This window comes from Ahaetulla prasina, chromosome 5 (genome assembly GCF_028640845.1).
Source record: "Ahaetulla prasina isolate Xishuangbanna chromosome 5, ASM2864084v1, whole genome shotgun sequence".
Lineage (NCBI taxonomy): Eukaryota > Metazoa > Chordata > Lepidosauria > Squamata > Colubridae > Ahaetulla > Ahaetulla prasina.
The window spans coordinates 83881090-83899372 of record NC_080543.1 but is presented as its reverse complement, the minus strand read 5'-3'; the positions used below and the strand labels follow the sequence as shown (position 1 = coordinate 83899372).

The following is an 18283-nucleotide window of genomic DNA, read 5'->3' as shown; positions in this document are numbered from 1 at the left end:
CGTTTTCTTTATGTTAAATGTTGGTTATATGGGAGTTTAATGTTGGGTTTTGGGCACAGAAAGGAAGAGGCGGGGATAGGATTGAAAAATTTATATTTTAAATGGGAGTCATAAAAATAATGTCATGGAATGTGAAGGGTACAGGGAATCAGATTAAAAGAAGAAGATTGGAATTTAAGATTAAAAGAGATTTACCAGATATTTTATTTCTACAAGAAACCCATCAGAAATCTGAAGATTCAAATAGAATGTATATAAAAGGTATGCAAATATATGAAAAAGCATTTGGAACTTCAAAAGCCAGAGGAGTTGCAACACTGATATCAGATAGGGTGTATTTTGAAAAACATCAGGTAATTTTGGATGAGGATGGAAGATATGTAATAATTGTTGGAAATCTTAATGAGGAAAAAGTGACACTTGTTAATTTATATTTACCGAATGAGAAACAAAGAGAATTTCTTGAAAAAATAACAAAAATTTTGGAGAATGAAAGTGTAGGGAAAGTAATTGTGGCTGGGGATTTTAATTTAATCAGAGATAAAATAGACAGTACTAACCCCACCCGCTGTGGAGGAGCAAATAAAATGGGGATTTTAAATACGTAGATGCTTCGAAACGACGTGGTGGATGTGTGGAGAGAGGTCAAAGGAATTGAAAGAATATATACTTTTTTCTCTAAGATATATAATACATATTCTAGAATTGATTATATTTTTCTTTCTAAAGATTTGTTGAACAATGTGGATAAGGTAGATGTGGGAATTTTTAAAGATTCTGATCATGCAGAAGTTATGGTGGATTTAGATTTTAATTTTGAGAAAAAAAGAAGCTATTGGAGATATGAGGAGAAACTGTATAAAAATGAAAAGGATAAAAAATGGATACTTAAAAAATTGGAGGAAAGTTGGAGATTAAATGATAACGGGGAGGTTAAATTTGAAATTGTTTGGGATGCGATGAAAGCGGTGTTTAGAGGGGAGAGTATTAAATTATCAAGTAGGAAATATAAAAATTATAAAATTAAAATGGAAAGAGATAAAAATCAGATTAAAGAATTGGAAAATCAATTTTGCTTACTAAAGAAAAAATTCTTCAGGAGCTTAATATGTTAAGAAATAAAATGATAGAAGAGGATACAGAGTTGGTAAAAGAAATTTGAGATATTTTAAATAGGAATTTTTGAATTTAGTAACAGAAATTCTAAGTTATTGGCAAAGATGGCGAAAATAAAAGAGAGAAGAGAGAAATTGGAGCTTTGATAGATGACAGAGGTATAAGATGTTATAAAAAATTAGAGAAATGTGAAGTGGTTAGAAATTTTTTTCAGAATCTATATTCAAAGAAACCAGTTAATCGGGGAAAATTGCAAAGCTATTTAGAAAAATATGTGGTGAAAATTGATCAAACATATAAGGAATTGATGGAAGAAGATATAACACAAGATGAGATTAATGGAGTTATACAAAAAATAAAATTAGGGAAAGCTCCAGGTGAGGATGGATTACCTGCTGAGTTTTATAAAGAATTTAAAGAATTAATAATACCAAGATTGCAAAAATTATTTAATGGAATATTACATGGTGGAGAAGTACCTTCGTCATGGAATAGAACGGTGATATCCCTAATTCCTAAGCCAGATAAAGATTTAGAAAGGATTGAGTCCTATCGGCCCATTTCTTTAATTAATCAGGATGCAAAGATATTTACTGCTATTATAAGTAATAGATTAAATAGATTTATAGATAGATATATAAGTTACAACCAAGTAGGTTTCGTGAAGGGTAGATACATGAGTGATATTGTTAGAAGAGTATTAAATATTATAGATGTAGCTGAACATAATGGTGATAAAATTGGTATAGTATCATAGACTTTTCTTCTGAGCATGTCCAAGATGGCGCCGCCCTGCTGATCGGGGGAGCGGCGGTGGGCCTTTTCGGGCCTTGTCCGGTTCTGGGGGGGGCCTTGGTGACATCTTAGGCCCCCGCCCTGATGGAAGAACATCCAGTCACCCGGAGGAGGGGTGACTTGGTGCAGGACGACTTCGGGGGGCGTTGGGAGGAGCCCCAGAGCGTCCTTGCCTCAGCGGTGATCCTGGCGGCTTGCCGGGCGGCTGCGGCTTGCCGAGTTGCCGCCGGCCTTTTCGGCGTTCTGGTGGCGACGGCGACAGGGGGTCTCTGATATCCAAGGCCCCCCTTGGACCCCGCCTGTGGGAGGAAGCAGTGGCGGCCCTGGCAGCTTGCCGGGCGGTTTGCCCGGCTTGCCGGGCGGCTTGCTGGGCGGCCTGTGGCTTGCCGAGCTGCCGTCGGCCTTTTTGGCGTTCTGGCGGTGGCGGCGGCGGGGGCCTTTGACACCTTGGGCCCCCTTAGATCCCCGCCCTGATGGAGGAGGCTTCAGTCGTTCAGGAAGATGGGTGACTTGGTGCTGGGCGACTTCGGGGGCGAGGGGAGGAGCCCCGGAGGGGTTGCGCCCAGTGGAGATCTGGAGGGCCTCCCAGGCTCCCGTCGGCCTTGTTGGCTTCCTGACGGCGGTGGCGGCCTGGCTTTTCTTCGTTTGGCACTGGCGCCGGTAGAGCCCCGGGATTGCTGGTAGGATTTGGCGACTGGCGTCCCTTCCTAGATGGTGGGGATGTCGGTGGCCTCATGCGGCGGCGATGGACGCCGCGGCGGGGGGCGGAGGTGGCGGCGGCCTGCCTCGGTGTTTAAAGGCGGCGGACAGCCTGTTTACATCTTTATCATCGGTCCCCCCCCTCCTTCTTCCTTAGTCCACCCCTGACTATTTATATGGGGTGGTGAACTGACTGAGTGAGCGGTTTTGTCCTCTACCGCACAAGGATCACCATTGACTGTTTCCCATCAGGACAGACAGGTCGTGGTCACTGTATCATCTGTTACCATCTTGACCGGCCCAGGATGGGCCTCCTGCCGGACTTTCTCTGTGATGCGAACGTTTACTGCGGCTGACCTTCTTGCCCTGCGAGATGCCCCTCTCTCGCGGGTTTGGCCCTCCATATTATCGAGGGCCCACCTTGAGGACGGGCTTTGGAGCCCCGAGAGGTAGCATGCTAAAAATAGGAGGCTTAGGGGCTTTTTAATTAGCTGTTTTAATAGATTTTTTAAGGGGAGTTTTAATGGGGATTTTAAGGGTTGGGAGGGGGGGAGGGATTTGACAGGTAGGGGAGAGAACCCATCGTGAAGGGATCCAGCCCCTGTGCTTGTTCGCGACATTATTACATCTGGTCTGAAGGCGGGGGGGGAGGGTTCTGTTCCAGGACTAGAGGGTTGTTCAATCTGTACGGTAAGTGGGAGAGGCAGATATGGTGGAGGGGGGGCGTATCGAGTGTTGGCAGCACGTGCTCGATGTTTGACGGCGATCACGTGCTCCGGCCCCTCAGTCCCTACCCGTTCCTCAGGCGGCCATGATCCTCAGAGCCTGGATCTTCGGTTGATGTTATGTAATGCCCGGTCCGTGGCTAATAAAGCCCCCCTGATTTGTGATCTTATTCAGGGGGAGTCCGCGGACCTTATGGGCATTACGGAGACCTGGTTGGGTCCGGAGGGGGGGGGTTCCCCTCATTGAGCTGTGCCCTCCAGGTTTCCGAGCATTTCATCAGCCGAGGGCCCAAGGTAGGGGTGAGGGGGTGGCGGTTGTCATTAAGGAAGATCTAGAGCCGAGGGAGGCCACTGTTCCTCACATTGCCGGTTGTGAATCCCTCTATGTGAGGTGGGGCCATAGGAATCAGTTGGGCTTGTTGATCGCGTACCTGGCTCCTTGTTGCGTGACCACAGCCCTGCCCGAGCTGTTGGAGGTACTTGCCTCTGTGGCGGTTGAGACCCCCAGACTTATAGTCATGGGGGATTTCAACTTGCCATTGGTTGGCTTGTTATTGACTGCAGCTCGGGAGTTCCAGGCTTCCATGACGGCCTTGGACCTGATTCGGGTAAATGATGGCCCCACGCACATGGGGGGAGGCACACTGGACCTGATTTATATCTCTGGACAGTGGTTAAATGATCTGGAATTAGATGATTTAGTAACAGAACCGATGTCATAGTCCGATCATTTCCTCCTTCGACTAGACTTCCGAACCGCCATCCACCATCGCAGGGAGACGGAACTTATACGGTGGTTCCGTCCCAGGCGCCTGATGGACCCTGAGAGGTTCCTGACGGAGCTTGGACCATTCCCTGAGGATCTGGCCCACGGCACGACTGAGGAACTAGTTGCGGCCTGGGAGCGGGCCGCGGCTGGGGCCTTGGACCGTGTCGTGCCTTTGCGACCTCTGACCCGGCACAGATCTCGTTTGGCCCCTTGGTTCTCCGAGGGGCTGAGGGAGATGAAACGCCGGAGAAGACGTCTAGAGAGCACCTGGAGGTCCAGCCATTCCGAAGCTGATCGGACACTAGTTAGGTCCTATTCTAGGACCTACCTAGTGGCAATGAGGGAGGCGAGGTGCTCATATGCCTCCACCCTCATTGCGTCGGCAGATAACCGCCCGGCCGTCCTGTTTCGGGTGACCCGCTCCCTCCATCAGGAGGTGCGGGTTGCAGGGACGTGCTGAGGAGTTTAGTGGTTATCTATACGATAAAATCGCTCAGCTCCGGGGTGGTCTGGACCGAAATTGGGATGATCCAAGCGAGGGAGAGGAGACACGTCTTGTTGAGTCCATTTGGGATGAGTTTGACCCTGTGGCTCCCGAGGACGTGGACAGGCTGTTGGGGAGGCTTCATGCCACTACATGTTTACTGGACCCGTGTCCTTCCTGGTTGGTACTGGCCACTCAGGAGGTGACACGAGGCTGGCTCCAGGAGATTATCAACGCTTCTTTGTTGGAAGGGGTTTTCCCTGCCGCCTTGAAAGAGGCGGTGGTGAGACCCCTCCTCAAGAAGCCCTCCCTGGACCCAGCTATTTTGGGTAATTATCGTCCAGTCTCCAACCTTCGCTTTGTTGCGAAGGTTGTAGAGAGTGCTGTGGCGCAACAGCTACCCCAATACCTGGATGAAGCCGTCTATCTAGACCCGTTCCAGTCCGGCTTCCGACCCGGGTACAGCACGGAGACAGCTTTGGTCGCATTGGTGGATGATCTCTGGAGGGCCAGGGACAGGGGTTATTCCTCTGCCCTGGTCCTATTAGACCTCTCAGCGGCTTTTGATACCATCGACCATGGTATCCTGCTGCGCCGGTTGGGGGGATTGGGAGTGGGAGGCACCATGTATCGGTGGTTCTCCTCCTATCTCTCTGACCGGTCGCAGACGGTGTTGACGGGGGGGCAGAGGTCGACCGCGAGGGACCTCACTTGTGGGGTGCCGCAGGGGTCGATTCTCTCGCCCCTTCTGTTCAACATCTATATGAAGCCGTTGGGTGAGATCATCAGTGGCTTTGGGGTGAGATACCAGCTGTAGGCTGATGACACCCAGCTGTACTTCTCCACCCCAGGCCACCCCAATGAAGCTGTTGAAGTGCTGTCCCGGTGCGTGGAAGCCGTACGGGTCTGGATGGGGAGAAACAGGCTCAAGCTTAATCCTTCCAAGACGGAGTGGCTGTGGATGCCGGCACCCCGATTCAGTCAGCTGCAGCCGTGGCTGACTGTTGGAGGCGAGTTATTGGCCCCAAAGGATAGGGTGCGCAACTTAGGTGTCCTCCTGGACGAACGGCTGTCGTTTGAAGATCATTTGACGGCCGTCTCCAGGGGGGCCTTCCACCAGGTTCGCCTGGTTCGGCAGTTGCGCCCCTTCCTTGATCGGGGTGCCTTGTGCACGGTCATGCGCGCCGCTACTCTCGCTGGATTATTGTAATGCTCTCACATGGGGCTCCCTTGAAGTGCACTCGAGGCTTCAGTTAGTCCAGAATGCAGCTGCGCTGGTGATAGAGGAGCTCCGAGTCCCATATAACACCGCTCCTGTGCAGACTGCACTGGCTGCCTGTGGCCTTTCGAGTGCACTTTAAGGTGCTGGTTACGACCTTTAAAGCGCTCCATGGCTTAGGGCCTGGGTACTTACGGGACCACCTGCTGTTACCACATGCCTCCCACCGACCCGCACGCTCTCACAGAGAGGGATTTCTCAGGGTGCCGTCCGCCAAGCAATGTCGGCTGGCGGCCCCAGGAAGGTCCTTCTGTGGGGCTCCACACTCTGGAACGAACTTCCCCCGGGTTTACGCCAAATACCTGACCTTCGGACATTCCGTCGCGAACTGAAGACACATCTTTTTATTCGCGCGGGGCTGTCTTAAATTGAATTTTATCAAATTTTTAAAATTCTTATTAATTAATTTTAAATGGGGTTTTTAGCTCACTGTATATTTTAATTTTCAGGCCAATTTTAAAATAAGTTTTTTAATTGTATTTTAAATTATATATTGTACTGTTTGTTTTATTTTTGCCTGTACACCGCCCTGAGTCCTTCGGGAGAAGGGCGGTATAGAAATCAAATAAATAAATAAATAAATAAATAAAATAAATTGGACATTTTTAAAGCTTTTGATTCCGTACAATGGGAAACTATTAAAGTAATTGTGGAGGCCTTAGGCTTTGGTAATAAGTTTATACATGTTATTTCAAAATTGTATCAAAAAAGTAGTGCAAGAGTGAAGGTGAATGGAATATTAACTGAAGAGATAAAATTAGAAGCAGGTACGAGACAAGGATGTCCCTTGTCCCCAACATTATTTTTATTGGCTATGGAAATCCTGACAAAAATGATAGAAAAAGATGAAGAATTAGAAGGATATAAAGGGTATAAGATAAATTTGTATGCGGATGATACTTTAATTATTTTGAAAAATGTAGAGAAAGACCTGAAAAAGATATATAAGCACTTGAAAGAATTTGAGGAAATGACAGGTCTGAAAGTAAATTGGTCAAAGTCAGAATTATTGATGGATAGTAATGGTAATGAGTGCGAGAATATGCAAGAGCAATTTGGGATAAGGATTAGAAATACAATGAAATATTTGGGTATAGTGCTCTCACCAAGGTTAAAGAATTGAAAAAACTTAATTATGATGTGGTGATCAATGAAATTGAGAAGAAGATAGACAAATATAAAATGTTAAAGTTGTCTTGGTTTGGTAGAATTGCAATGTGTAAGATGATGTTGCTGCCCAAGTTTAATTTTTTATTCGAGATGCTACCGCTAAATTTGACAGAGAAAGATATTGAAGGATATCAGAAAAAATTGGACAAATTTTGTAATGGTGGGAAAAGACCTAGATTAGTGAAGAAAATGTGGTATCAAAATCAAAAGGAAGGTGGATTAGGAATCCCCAAATTATTTAATTATTACTGTGCGTATGGTATCCGGATAGTGGTAAAAATATTTAAAGGTGAAGGTAAGTATTGGAGGGACTTAGAGTTAAGGGATATAGAGAAATTTGGATCAAGGTAGTTTTTAGATAAAGCAAACTTAAAATGTGTAATTAGAAGTTATTGGTTAAAGGGATTAAGTAAAATGTGGAATAAATTTGTTAAAATTTTAATTCCGGATATAATCTTTTTGGGGAAGACAATTGGAAATTGGCCGATTAAAAAAATATAAGACGTAATGAAGTGATTAAAGAGGAAAATATAGAAACTATTAGAGATTGGATAAAAGTTTTGGAAAATGAAAGGAGGAATAAAGAAATACTGAAAAATTAGGGTTAAGTTGGTTTGAAAAAATACAGATAGAAAAATGGACAAAAAAATTAAGGGAAAACTATTCGATAAATAGATGTGAAACTGAATTTGAATATTTAGTATCTCAGATTATGAAAGATGAAATTGGGCTAAAGGGACTCGTTAGTAGGGTTTATAAGATTATAAACTCTGATGAAAAATTACAAGGAGTGATGAGGACAAATTGGGAAAAAGATCTTAATATTGAAATACCAGAGTCAGATTGGAATGTGAATTGGAATAGTAGAATTATGAGAACTTTATCTATAAGGATTAAAGAGCATAATTATAAAGTTGTTTGAAATGGTATTTGACTCAGTAAGATTGTCACAAATGGATAAAAAATTAGTAAAAAATGTTGGAGATGTGTGATGGAATTGGGGACTTATGAACATATGTGGTATAAATGTGATAAGGTTAAAAAGTTTTGGCAACAATTGGAGAAAATGATATTTGAAATGATGGGGAAAGTAATAATATTGAGAGTGGAAACTATATTATTGTTGGTAATTAAGGAAATAGAATTAACAAAATATGAAAAAGAATTGATTAGAATTATGATTATAATAGGTAGAATTATAATAGCTAGATATTGGAAATTAGATGTGATTTTTAGAATAGAAGAGTGGAATTCTGAAATGTGGAAATTAGCCTTAAATGATAAAATGACATGTGATATTAAAATTAGAAGTGGTGTGTATAAAGAAGATATTTTCTGGAAGACTTGGAAACCATTCGTGGACTATGCGCTTGGAAAATTGGACGCTTGGAAAATTGGACGCTTCGGTACCTGTACCTCGAGAACGTGGATTTTGGCAATCATGAGGACATATCCGAAGACCCAAATCTTCCTTTTTTTATCTATAGCACAATGGTGCAATAATGTATTTTCTTTTTTGTTTGTTAGAAAAAAGCAATAAAAAATAAAAAAAAAAATTAAATATTTTTCTTGAGTATTGTCTTTCAAGAAGGCTGAGATTTTAGCCATCTCAGCCAAATTGGAAACTTTCAATATCCATTCTTCTATTGTGGGTAATTCTTTTTTCTTCCAATATTGTCCAATCAACAGTCTTGCTGCTGTTATTAAGTTCAAAATCAACTTAGTCTCAATCACTGTACAGTCCGTTGTTATTCCCAAAAGGAAAAATTGCGGTAGGAACTTTAACTTCTTCTTCAGAACATTCTGCATAATCCACCAAATTCTTATCCAGAAAGACTTAATTTTCTTACAAGTCCACCATACATGAAAATATGTAGCATCATCACAATTACATCTCCAACATTTCGCTTGCATATCTGGATACATACATGATAATTTCTTAGGATCTAAATGCCATCTATAAAACATCTTATAAAAATTTTCCCTTAAATTCTGTGCTTGCGTAAATTTAACATTTCTAACCCAAATTTTTTCCCATGTTTCCAACATTATTGGTTCTTGAATATTCTGTGCCCATTTTATCATACAATCCTTTATTAAATCTCTTTCAGAATCTATTTCTATCAACACAGTATACAATCTCTTTATATGCCCCTGGGTTTGATTTCTAATTTGTTTAACCAAATTTTCTTCATTTTGAATAATACCAATTTTCTGATCTTCTTTCCATCTAGCCTTTAACTGTCCATATTGAAACCAAGTATAATTCCTCCCTTCTTCTTTTAATGTATCCAAAGATTTTAGTTGTAGATTTCCCCTCTCATTATATAAAAGATCTTTATAAGTAATCATTTCTTGTTCCTGTTCTATATTTATATTCTCTACTGCATGCCGAGGACTTGCCCATATAGGAATTTTATAATTTAACTTATAATAATATTTTTTCCAGACACACAGAAGAGAAATTCTCAACACATGATCCTTAAAAGCTTTATCTACTTTCTTATCATACAATAAATATGCATGCCAACCATATAATAAATCATAACCTTCTATATTCAAAATCTTTCCTCCGTCAAATTAAACCAATCACTTATTACCGAAAGAACAACTGCTTCATAATACAGTTTTAAATTAGGCATTTTTAATCCTCCTCTTTCCCGTATATCTTGCATTATTTTCATTTTGACTCTCGCTTTTTTCCCTTCCCATATAAATTTATTAATTCCAATCTGCCATTCTTCCAAATTTTTGTCTTTCTTAATTATTGGTATCATCTGAAACAAGAACAAGAATTTAGGCAAAACATTCATTTTTATAGCTGCTATTCTCCCCAACAAAGATAATTGTAATTTTTTCCAAGTATTCATTTCCTTCTGAATTTTTTTCCATAACACATCATAATTATTCTTATACAATTTTACATTTGATGAAGTAAGAAAGACTCCTAAATATTTAACCTTTTTTACAATTTCAAATCCTGTTATTTCCTCTAGTTTTTCTTTCTGATTCTTAATGTTGAGGCAATTATTTGTTTAGCAGAGTGATGGCGTTCAGGAAAAAACTGTTCTTGTGTCTAGTTGTTCTGGTGTGCTCTATAGTGTCATTTTGAGGGTAGGAGTAATGATCAGTGTCCGTTGAGGGAGAAGAATGACTAAAGCAGCTTTGCAGCGTTGCATGCAACCCCCTCTTTTATACTGTACATCAGTGGTGAAATCCAATTTTTTTTACTACCGGTTCTGTGGGCGTGGCTTGGTGGGCATGGTGTGGCTTGGTGGGCATGGTGTGGCTTGGTGGGCATGGCAAGGGAAGGATACTGCAAAATCTTCATTTCCACCCCACTCCAGGGGAAGGATATTACAAAATCTCCATTCCCATCCCACTCTGGGGCCAGCCAGAGGTGGTATTTGCTGGATCTCCAAACTACTCAAAATTTCCGCTACCGGTTCTCCGAACTGTTCAAAATTTCCGCTACCGGTTCTCCAGAACCTGTCAGAACCTGCTGGATTTCACCCCTGCTGTACATAGTGATATTGCATGCATGTACAAAGGTGCAGAGTTTGTGGTCTGATTCTATTTCCATCTTTTGGCAAAAAGCAAGATCCTGCTGTTGCCCTTGATACTTATTTAGTTTGCCCTATTTAGACAGATTTATTGCTCAGAGGTTAAGCCACAGATATATTGCATGTTGCTGAGGATGGAGCCAAGAGGACAAAATATTTATATAGGAAGATTTTCTCTGTGGCTTTCTCTGTTTAATATAGCAGAGTTGAGGCTATAGAATGTAAACCAGATGTCAGCATCACCGGTTTATTTGCTGCCAGTTGTTTTTTTTTAAATACTACATATTTTTGTAGCTTCAGTAATTCTTTCACTGCAAGCACCAATATTTTGGCATATGTTCATATTCATCCCTCCCTTTTTATCTTTCAGATTACAGACTTGTGTGGTTGTAAACATGTCGGTTATTTTGGTCGTACTCAGTTTTATGCTGCTCTGAAGCTTATAGCTGCTGCACAGTCTGGTCTCCCAGTACGAATAGAAAGTATTCAGAATGGTAACTGAATATAATCAATTGCTTTACCTTGGACAATTTTATTTTTATTTAATAAAATAAAATTTAATATTTTATTTAAAATAGTTATTAAATAGTCGTTATGTTTTGTAAAAAATTTGCAAGACACTGTGGAAGAAAATATAAATGAATGTAAGAAGGAAGTGAAAACCAATAATAAACAACAAAAACAACAGCAAACAGACAAAAAATCCATCTCAGTAAAAGCTGAATAGAGCCTATTGTACTAAAAATTTTAATAGAAATTTCATTTTATGAATTCAGGCTCATTAATATCCTGTTTATGAAAGCTCAGTATAGTAGAAGTAAGACTGCAGAACTTTAAAAAGCTGTATCACTGATTAAACTATTTCACAAATATAGATCTATTTCCACACCTTTTGCACTTGGCACCCCTAATTATATTTATGAATCAGGGTAAATTTTAATTCCCCTCACCTGCCTATTTTTTCTAATGACTTTCCTTTTGGCCACCCTGCACTCTTTTGCTTCAGCTGATCTTTGTCATCTTCTTCTTCCCTCTCTGACCAAGTATACCTGGCCTGGGCCTTAGCAAGGCAGCTGGTGAAGGACCAGACCAAGCAATCCTCATCAAGAACAGGAAGAAGAAGTTGGTGAAGATTACTTGGAGTTGGCAGAAGCTGCAGAGTGCAAGGGGTTGGAGGGCAGAAGAGTGGCAGGGACGGAGGAGTGCAGGGGCAATTGAAGGGCTGATGGAATGCCTAATGGCAGGGGCAATGGAGTGTGGGGTGGCCAAAGGGGCAGAGGTGGAAGAGATAGGCAGGGAGAATTGAAGTGGAGATAAGTGTAGCAGGTCAGGAGATACACCAATTCCTCACCTAATGATGGTGCAGTATTCTCCTAATAACTGCAACCAGGATTACAAACACTGCTGTCACTAGGCATGCTCACATGATATTTTGCCTAGTGACCACATCACCCACCTACTGAGATTCTAGTACTAATTAGGTTCCTAAAGTGAAGACTTCCTGTAAGCAGAACTTAAGACAACTTACATTAAGCTAGATTGGTCTCCAAAGTTTTAAAAGTTCAACTAGTCCTCTTAATTTGGGTCAGTGCAGGTGAGAACAATCAGTCCAACAGGCCCAATATATCTTCATAATCTATCTTTCTAACCATAGTTTAAATTATATGGCCTAATTTTGCAGCTGAGTTGCTAGTTGTATGCAAGGTTTTATGATATTGCAGAATAAAATTTCCTGAAGTTGCTAAATTATAAAATAGCTATAATAAAAATTGAAATGAAATAATGGTGAAAGATAGAAACTTCATTTGTAAAACAATTGCTATGTGGCTAATTATAATTATTACAAATACTTATAGTGTCATTAACACTAGCTCCAAACCATTATATCAATATATTGTTTCATTTAGGTATTATAATTTGTAATAACGTTGCTAATCTACAGTGAAGGAGATTAGTCTAGTGCAGGGGTGAAATGTAAAATTTGTTACTACCGGTTCTGTGGGAGTGGCTTGGTGGAGGGGGTAATGTGACTGGGTGGCCGTGGCCAACTTTTTTTTTTTACTTTTAAAAGCATTTTTTCTACAACCTCTTCGGCTGAAGTGGTTGTAAAAAATGCTTTTAAAAGCCTCTGATGATCAGGCAACTCAGCTGGGATTGCCAGAGGAGTCCTTTAAAAGCATTTTTCTACAACCTCTTCGGCCAAAGAGGTTGTTAAAAAATGCTTTTAAAAGCCTCTGATGATCCCAGTTGAGCCGCGCGATCATCAAGCTTTTTTTTTTACTTTTAAAAGCATTTTTTCGGGCGAAGAAAAAATGCTTTTAAAAGAAAAAAAACCCTCTGATAATCGTGCAGCTCAGCTAGGCATGCGGGGTGGGAGGGTAAGGATTTTTGTTACCTGTTCTCGGAACCACCCGTCACCATTGCTACCTGATCGGGTGATCTGGTCCGAACTGGGAGCATTTCACCCCTGGTCTAGTGTGAGACTAGGGATATATACTTTGACTCCTGTAATATTTTATGGGGTTTGTATCCTTGAAAATGTATTAGCGATTGTAGCCCAAAATAGTTTCCCTCCAAATTGCATTGAACTAATATTTATTATAAATATTTATCTATATAAAGAAATCTGCACCAATGCTAAGTCTGATGCAGTGGTAATTATTTCAGTAAATTGTTGAAAGTCAGCCAATCTGACATAAAAGCTGTTATAAATTACTTATATCTTCTTGGTTTTGTCACTTTTGCATTATGTAATATTCTGCATGCATAATTGTATCACATTTTTCTAAAGCCCAAATAGAGCAACTACCTATGACCAAGTGATTTCTTAGTAAAACAAAATCCATTAATATTTCTATAAGTAAATACAAGTGGTTCATATAGTGGTATATACAGACATGCGTATAATAAATACCTCTTTATTAGGTAATTTACCAAGCCTATTTTTATGTTTGAATTTCTTGTATTTCATAGATGTTGGTTGGATTTTCCTTTGTAATACAATGCCCAATTTTTCAGTATACACATATGTACTGTATATTGTATTGAAAAATTTATCTGTGCATAATGCAATACAATAGAAACAGAAATACAGAACTTCAGGAAGCATATTTCTGCAAATATGGAAAATCAAGTTATGTATTTGTATACTCCTTAACCCAAAATTGCTTTTCACTTGGCCTTAATGTGAAATGCCAAAAATATTTATATTGAAGTAATATTAGGGTAGCTTTTTGCCCAGTTTTACCACAGCAATGTTACCTGCATTTTAGAACTTCTCTGTAAATTTAGTGTTTTAATATTAGTGGGCATTCACTTTTTATCTGCACCTACTATATAAAACAATTTGAAAGTTTTCAGGTGGAAAAACGTAATCTAAATATTTTGAGTAAGATAAGAATAGATGCCTAAAAAAGGAGATTCCCTTCCCCAAGTTAATTTTTTGTTTATCAACCCTCCTTCCAAATTACTTTACTTTTTATTTGCCAGATCCATTCTGCTTTTGTGGTCAAGAAAGCTTATAGTTTCTTACAAATAATCATAGAGTAAAATAATCTCTTAAAGTTCAAGACTTTATACAAATACAAAATACAAAAGTGTTCTTTCTCTTTGTATTATTTGCCTACTAATTTGGCCTGTACTAAATTTTAATTTTCTAAGTACCGTAATATAATTAGTTGTCAAAGGGAGTTATTTAGTCAATAAATAAGCTAAACAATATGGTATTATATAACCATTTTTCTTTTGTATTTATTTTTGTGGTTTAAGAATTACCTTTACCTCGATTTAGTGCTCTGAAAAGTGATATTGAAATAAGGTACATCAATCTATCAGAAGCACATGGAGCAAAGTTTCAGAGTCCACATACAACCCTTGAGATAAATTGCTTCAGAAGATCAGATGAAGAAGAAAAACAGGTAAATCCGTTTTAAATATATCTTCTACTGTGGGGTGAACTACAAGTTTTCATTTTATGATATCATATTGACAAAATCAGATAGATCTTGATTAGTATTTTAGCTCATTTTATTGGTAAAGTCTCTTGACACAGACTGAGAATTACAGCTGATTATTTAGTCATTGCAGAGTATTTCAACAAGAACTATCAATTGCCTATTCTTAGAGAGTTAAGATTGCTTATCTCTTATAAGATCAACTTGCTGTTCATCTTAAGCAGATGAACTACAGAATTTTCTTTTAGATACAAAAAAGATTTTTATTAGATATGCAGAAAATCACTTGGCGCCAAATTCAGTAGAGCGTTCACTTTAAGAGAGCTGCATTTGTCAGTAGTGTTAGGAGAAAATTGCTATTTTCCTCACCCTCAAAATCTACTATAGTAGATCAAAAGATCTTTCACAAGATATAGGAGGAGAGCCACAAGAAAGAGAAGAAAGTCTTAATATAAGCAGACTTTTTTTTATATAGTACTTTTGCTGGTTTTGTATAAAGCTAATAAAGACTTACTAACAATTATTCATAGTGTAAACATTGAAACTTTAAGTTGAAATTTAAATGGCATTGAGGGAAGCGAGACATTGTTACGTCTCCTCCCTCATTGTGTCGGCAGATAACCGCCCAGCCGCCCTGTTTCGGGTGACCCGCTCTCTCCTTCAACAGGGGGTGCGGGATGACCCATTACAGGGACGTGCCGAGGAGTTTAGTGGTTATCTATACGATAAAATCGTTCAGCTTCGGGATGGGTTGGATCAAAATTGGGTAGATCCAGGTGAGAGGTCGGAGACTCGTCTTGTTGAGACCGTTGGGGATGAATTTGACCCTGTGGCTCCTGAGGACATGGACAGGTTGTTGGGGAGGTTGAATGCCACCACATGTTTACTGGACCCGTGCCCCTCCTGGCTGGTACTGGCCACGCAGGAGGTGACATGAGGCTGGCTCCGGGGGATCACTAATGCTTTGTTGTTGGATAGGGTTTTTCCTGCCGCCTTGAAAGAGGCGGTGGTGAGACCCCTCCTCAAGAAGCCTTCCCTGGACCCAGCTGTTTTAGGAAATTACCGTCCGGTCTCCAACCTTCGCTTTGTGGCGAAGGTTGTAGAGAGTGTGATGGCACATCAATTATCCCGATACCTGAATGAAACTGTCTATCTAGACCCGTTCCAGTCCGGCTTTCGGCCCAGATACAGTACGGAGACGGCTTTGGTCGCGCTGGTGGATGATCTCTGGAGGGCCAGGGATAGGGGTTATTCCTCTGCCCTGGTCCTATTAGACCTCTCAGCGGCTTTCGATACCATCAACCATGGTATCCTGCTGCACCGGCTGGGGAGTTTGGAAGTGGGAGGCACTGTTTATCGGTGGTTCTCCTCCTATCTCTCTGACCGGTCGCAGACGGTGTTGGCACGGGGGCAGAGATCGACCCCGGGGCGCCTCACTTGTGGGGTGCCGCAGGGGTCGATTCTCTCGCCTCTCCTGTTCAACATCTATATGAAGCTGTTGGGTGAGATCATCAGTGGTTTTGGGGTGAGATACCAACTGTACGCTGATGATATGCAGCTGTACTTTTCCACCCCAGGCCACCCCAACGAAGCTATCGAGGTACTGTCCCAGTGTCTGGAAGCTGTACGGGTCTGGATGGGGAGAAACAGGCTCAAGCTCAATCCCTCCAAGACGGAGTGGCTGTGGATGCCAGCACCCCGGTACAGTCAGCTGCAGCTGTGGCTGACTGTTGGGTGTGAGTCACTGGCCCCGATGGAAAGGGTGCGCAACCTGGGCGTTCTCCTGGATGGGCGGTTGTCTTTTGAAGATCACTTGACGACCGTCTCCAGGAGAGCTTTTTATCAGGTCCGCCTGATTCGCCAGTTGCGCCCCTTCCTTGACCGGGATGCCCTATGCATGGTCACTCATGCTCTTGTTACCTGTTGTGTCTCGCCTGCTCCCCCTGCCGCAGGCGGGCCCCTCTTATCTCCTGCCGGACGCTGATAGTTCGGAAGAATGTCCTGGCATACGTCCAGGCCCCAGCCCTGGCACCATGCCCAGACAGGCCGAGCAAGACGAAGGGCCTGACGTGCCTTCAGCCCCCAGTCCTGGCCCCATGCCCAGGCAAACGGACCAACTAAACCCCTCCCCCACAGCATGTGAGCCTGAAGAATGTGAAGCCAGATTACCAACAGCTGGAGGCTGGAGAGATCCTCGCTTCCGGAGAGTAGAGAGGCGACGTCAGCAAAAGGAAGGGAGGGGCAGGCCTGGATAAGTGCTGAGTCATGGAGCCACACCCCATGGCCTATATAAAGGATCTGCTTTCTGGCATTCTCTGAGTCAGGCAAAGTCTAACTTGGATTGCTGAAGTCACTTCCTGGTCTCCTGCCTGCCTTGAGAACTCTGATAGGACTTTGGCAGAGCTGCAGAGGCACGCTTGATACGGACTTCCCCAACCCAGCCATCAGCGGAGGAGTGGGACACGACATTACCTCTCGGTTGGATTACTGCAATGCTCTCTACATGGGGCTCCCCTTGAAGAGCACCCAGAGGCTCCAGTTGGTTCAGAATGCAGCTGTGCGGGTGATAGAGGGAGCCACTCGTGGCTCCCATGTGACACCACTCCTGCGCAGGCTGCACTGGCTACCTGTGGTCTTCCAGGTGCACTTCAAAGTGCTGGTTACTACCTTTAAAGCGCTCCATGGCTTAGGACCGGGTTACTTACGGGACCACCTACTGCTACCGATTGCCTCTCACCGACCCGTGCGCTCTCACAGAGAGGGACTCCTCAGGGTGCCGTCCGCCAAACAATGTCGGCTGGCGGCCCCCAGGGGAAGGGCCTTCTCTGAGGGGGATCCCACCCTCTGGAATGAACTTCCCCCAGGACTTCGCCAACTTCCGGACCTTAGAACCTTTCGCCGCGAGCTGAAGACATATTTATTCATCCGCGCAGGACTGGCATAGGATTTTAGATTTTATCTGGTTTTAATTTTAGTGGGTTTTAGTGTTTTAAAGATATTTTAATCTGGGCCAAATTGAATAAGTATTTTAAATATTATTTTATTCTGTATTTATTTTGTTGTTCTGTTTTTATCTGGCTGTAAACCGCCCTGAGTCCTTCGGGAGAAGGGCGGTATAAAAATTTGATTAAATAAATAAATAAATAAATGTTTCAACAACTTTATGTTTGCTTTTTGTGAGGTGTCAAGGTGTTAGTTACCTAATAAAGATTGTTCAGTATTAAATTCCTTCCTATTTTAACTACGGTATTTTTTGGAGTATAAGACGCTCCGGACTATAAAATGCACCCACCATTTTTGAGGAGGAAAACAAAAAAAAAAATCTGCCTCTGCCTCCCAGCAATTTGCCTCCTTGCAGCAAACAGCATATAGCCTGATTTAGTTTCATTTTCAGCACAGCCTGATTAGCACAAGAAAAAAAATCTGCCTCCCAGCAATTTGCCTTCTTGCAGCAAACAGCAGAGGCCCGTGCAGCAATTGGCAATGGCAATCCCTGCAACCTGAAATAGCTGATCACCGGGAGGCTGAGCCAACCGACAATCAGCTGTTTGAGCTAATCAGGCTGTGCTGAAGCTGAAATGGGTTGCTTGCTATTTGCTGCAAGGAGGTAAATCACTGGGAGGAAGAGGCTAAAGGGTGGGGGCTGGCGGATGGGCGGGGCTACATTCGGTGTATAAGACGCACCCAAATTTTCGCCCACTTTTCGGGGGGGGGAGTGCATCTTATACTC

The 18283-nt window shown here is 42.2% G+C and overlaps 1 protein-coding gene across 1 annotated transcript in view; it reads left to right on the top strand.

Annotated features, from left to right (window-relative positions):
- REPS2 (RALBP1 associated Eps domain containing 2) overlaps positions 1 to 18283 on the top strand; it is a 201226-nt gene that overhangs the window by 45017 nt on the left and 137926 nt on the right. The window contains exons 2-3 of the mRNA XM_058186758.1: positions 10971 to 11094; positions 14369 to 14517. Of these exons, the coding sequence (XP_058042741.1) occupies positions 10971 to 11094; positions 14369 to 14517 (273 nt within the window). The remainder of the gene's footprint in view (positions 1 to 10970; positions 11095 to 14368; positions 14518 to 18283) is intronic.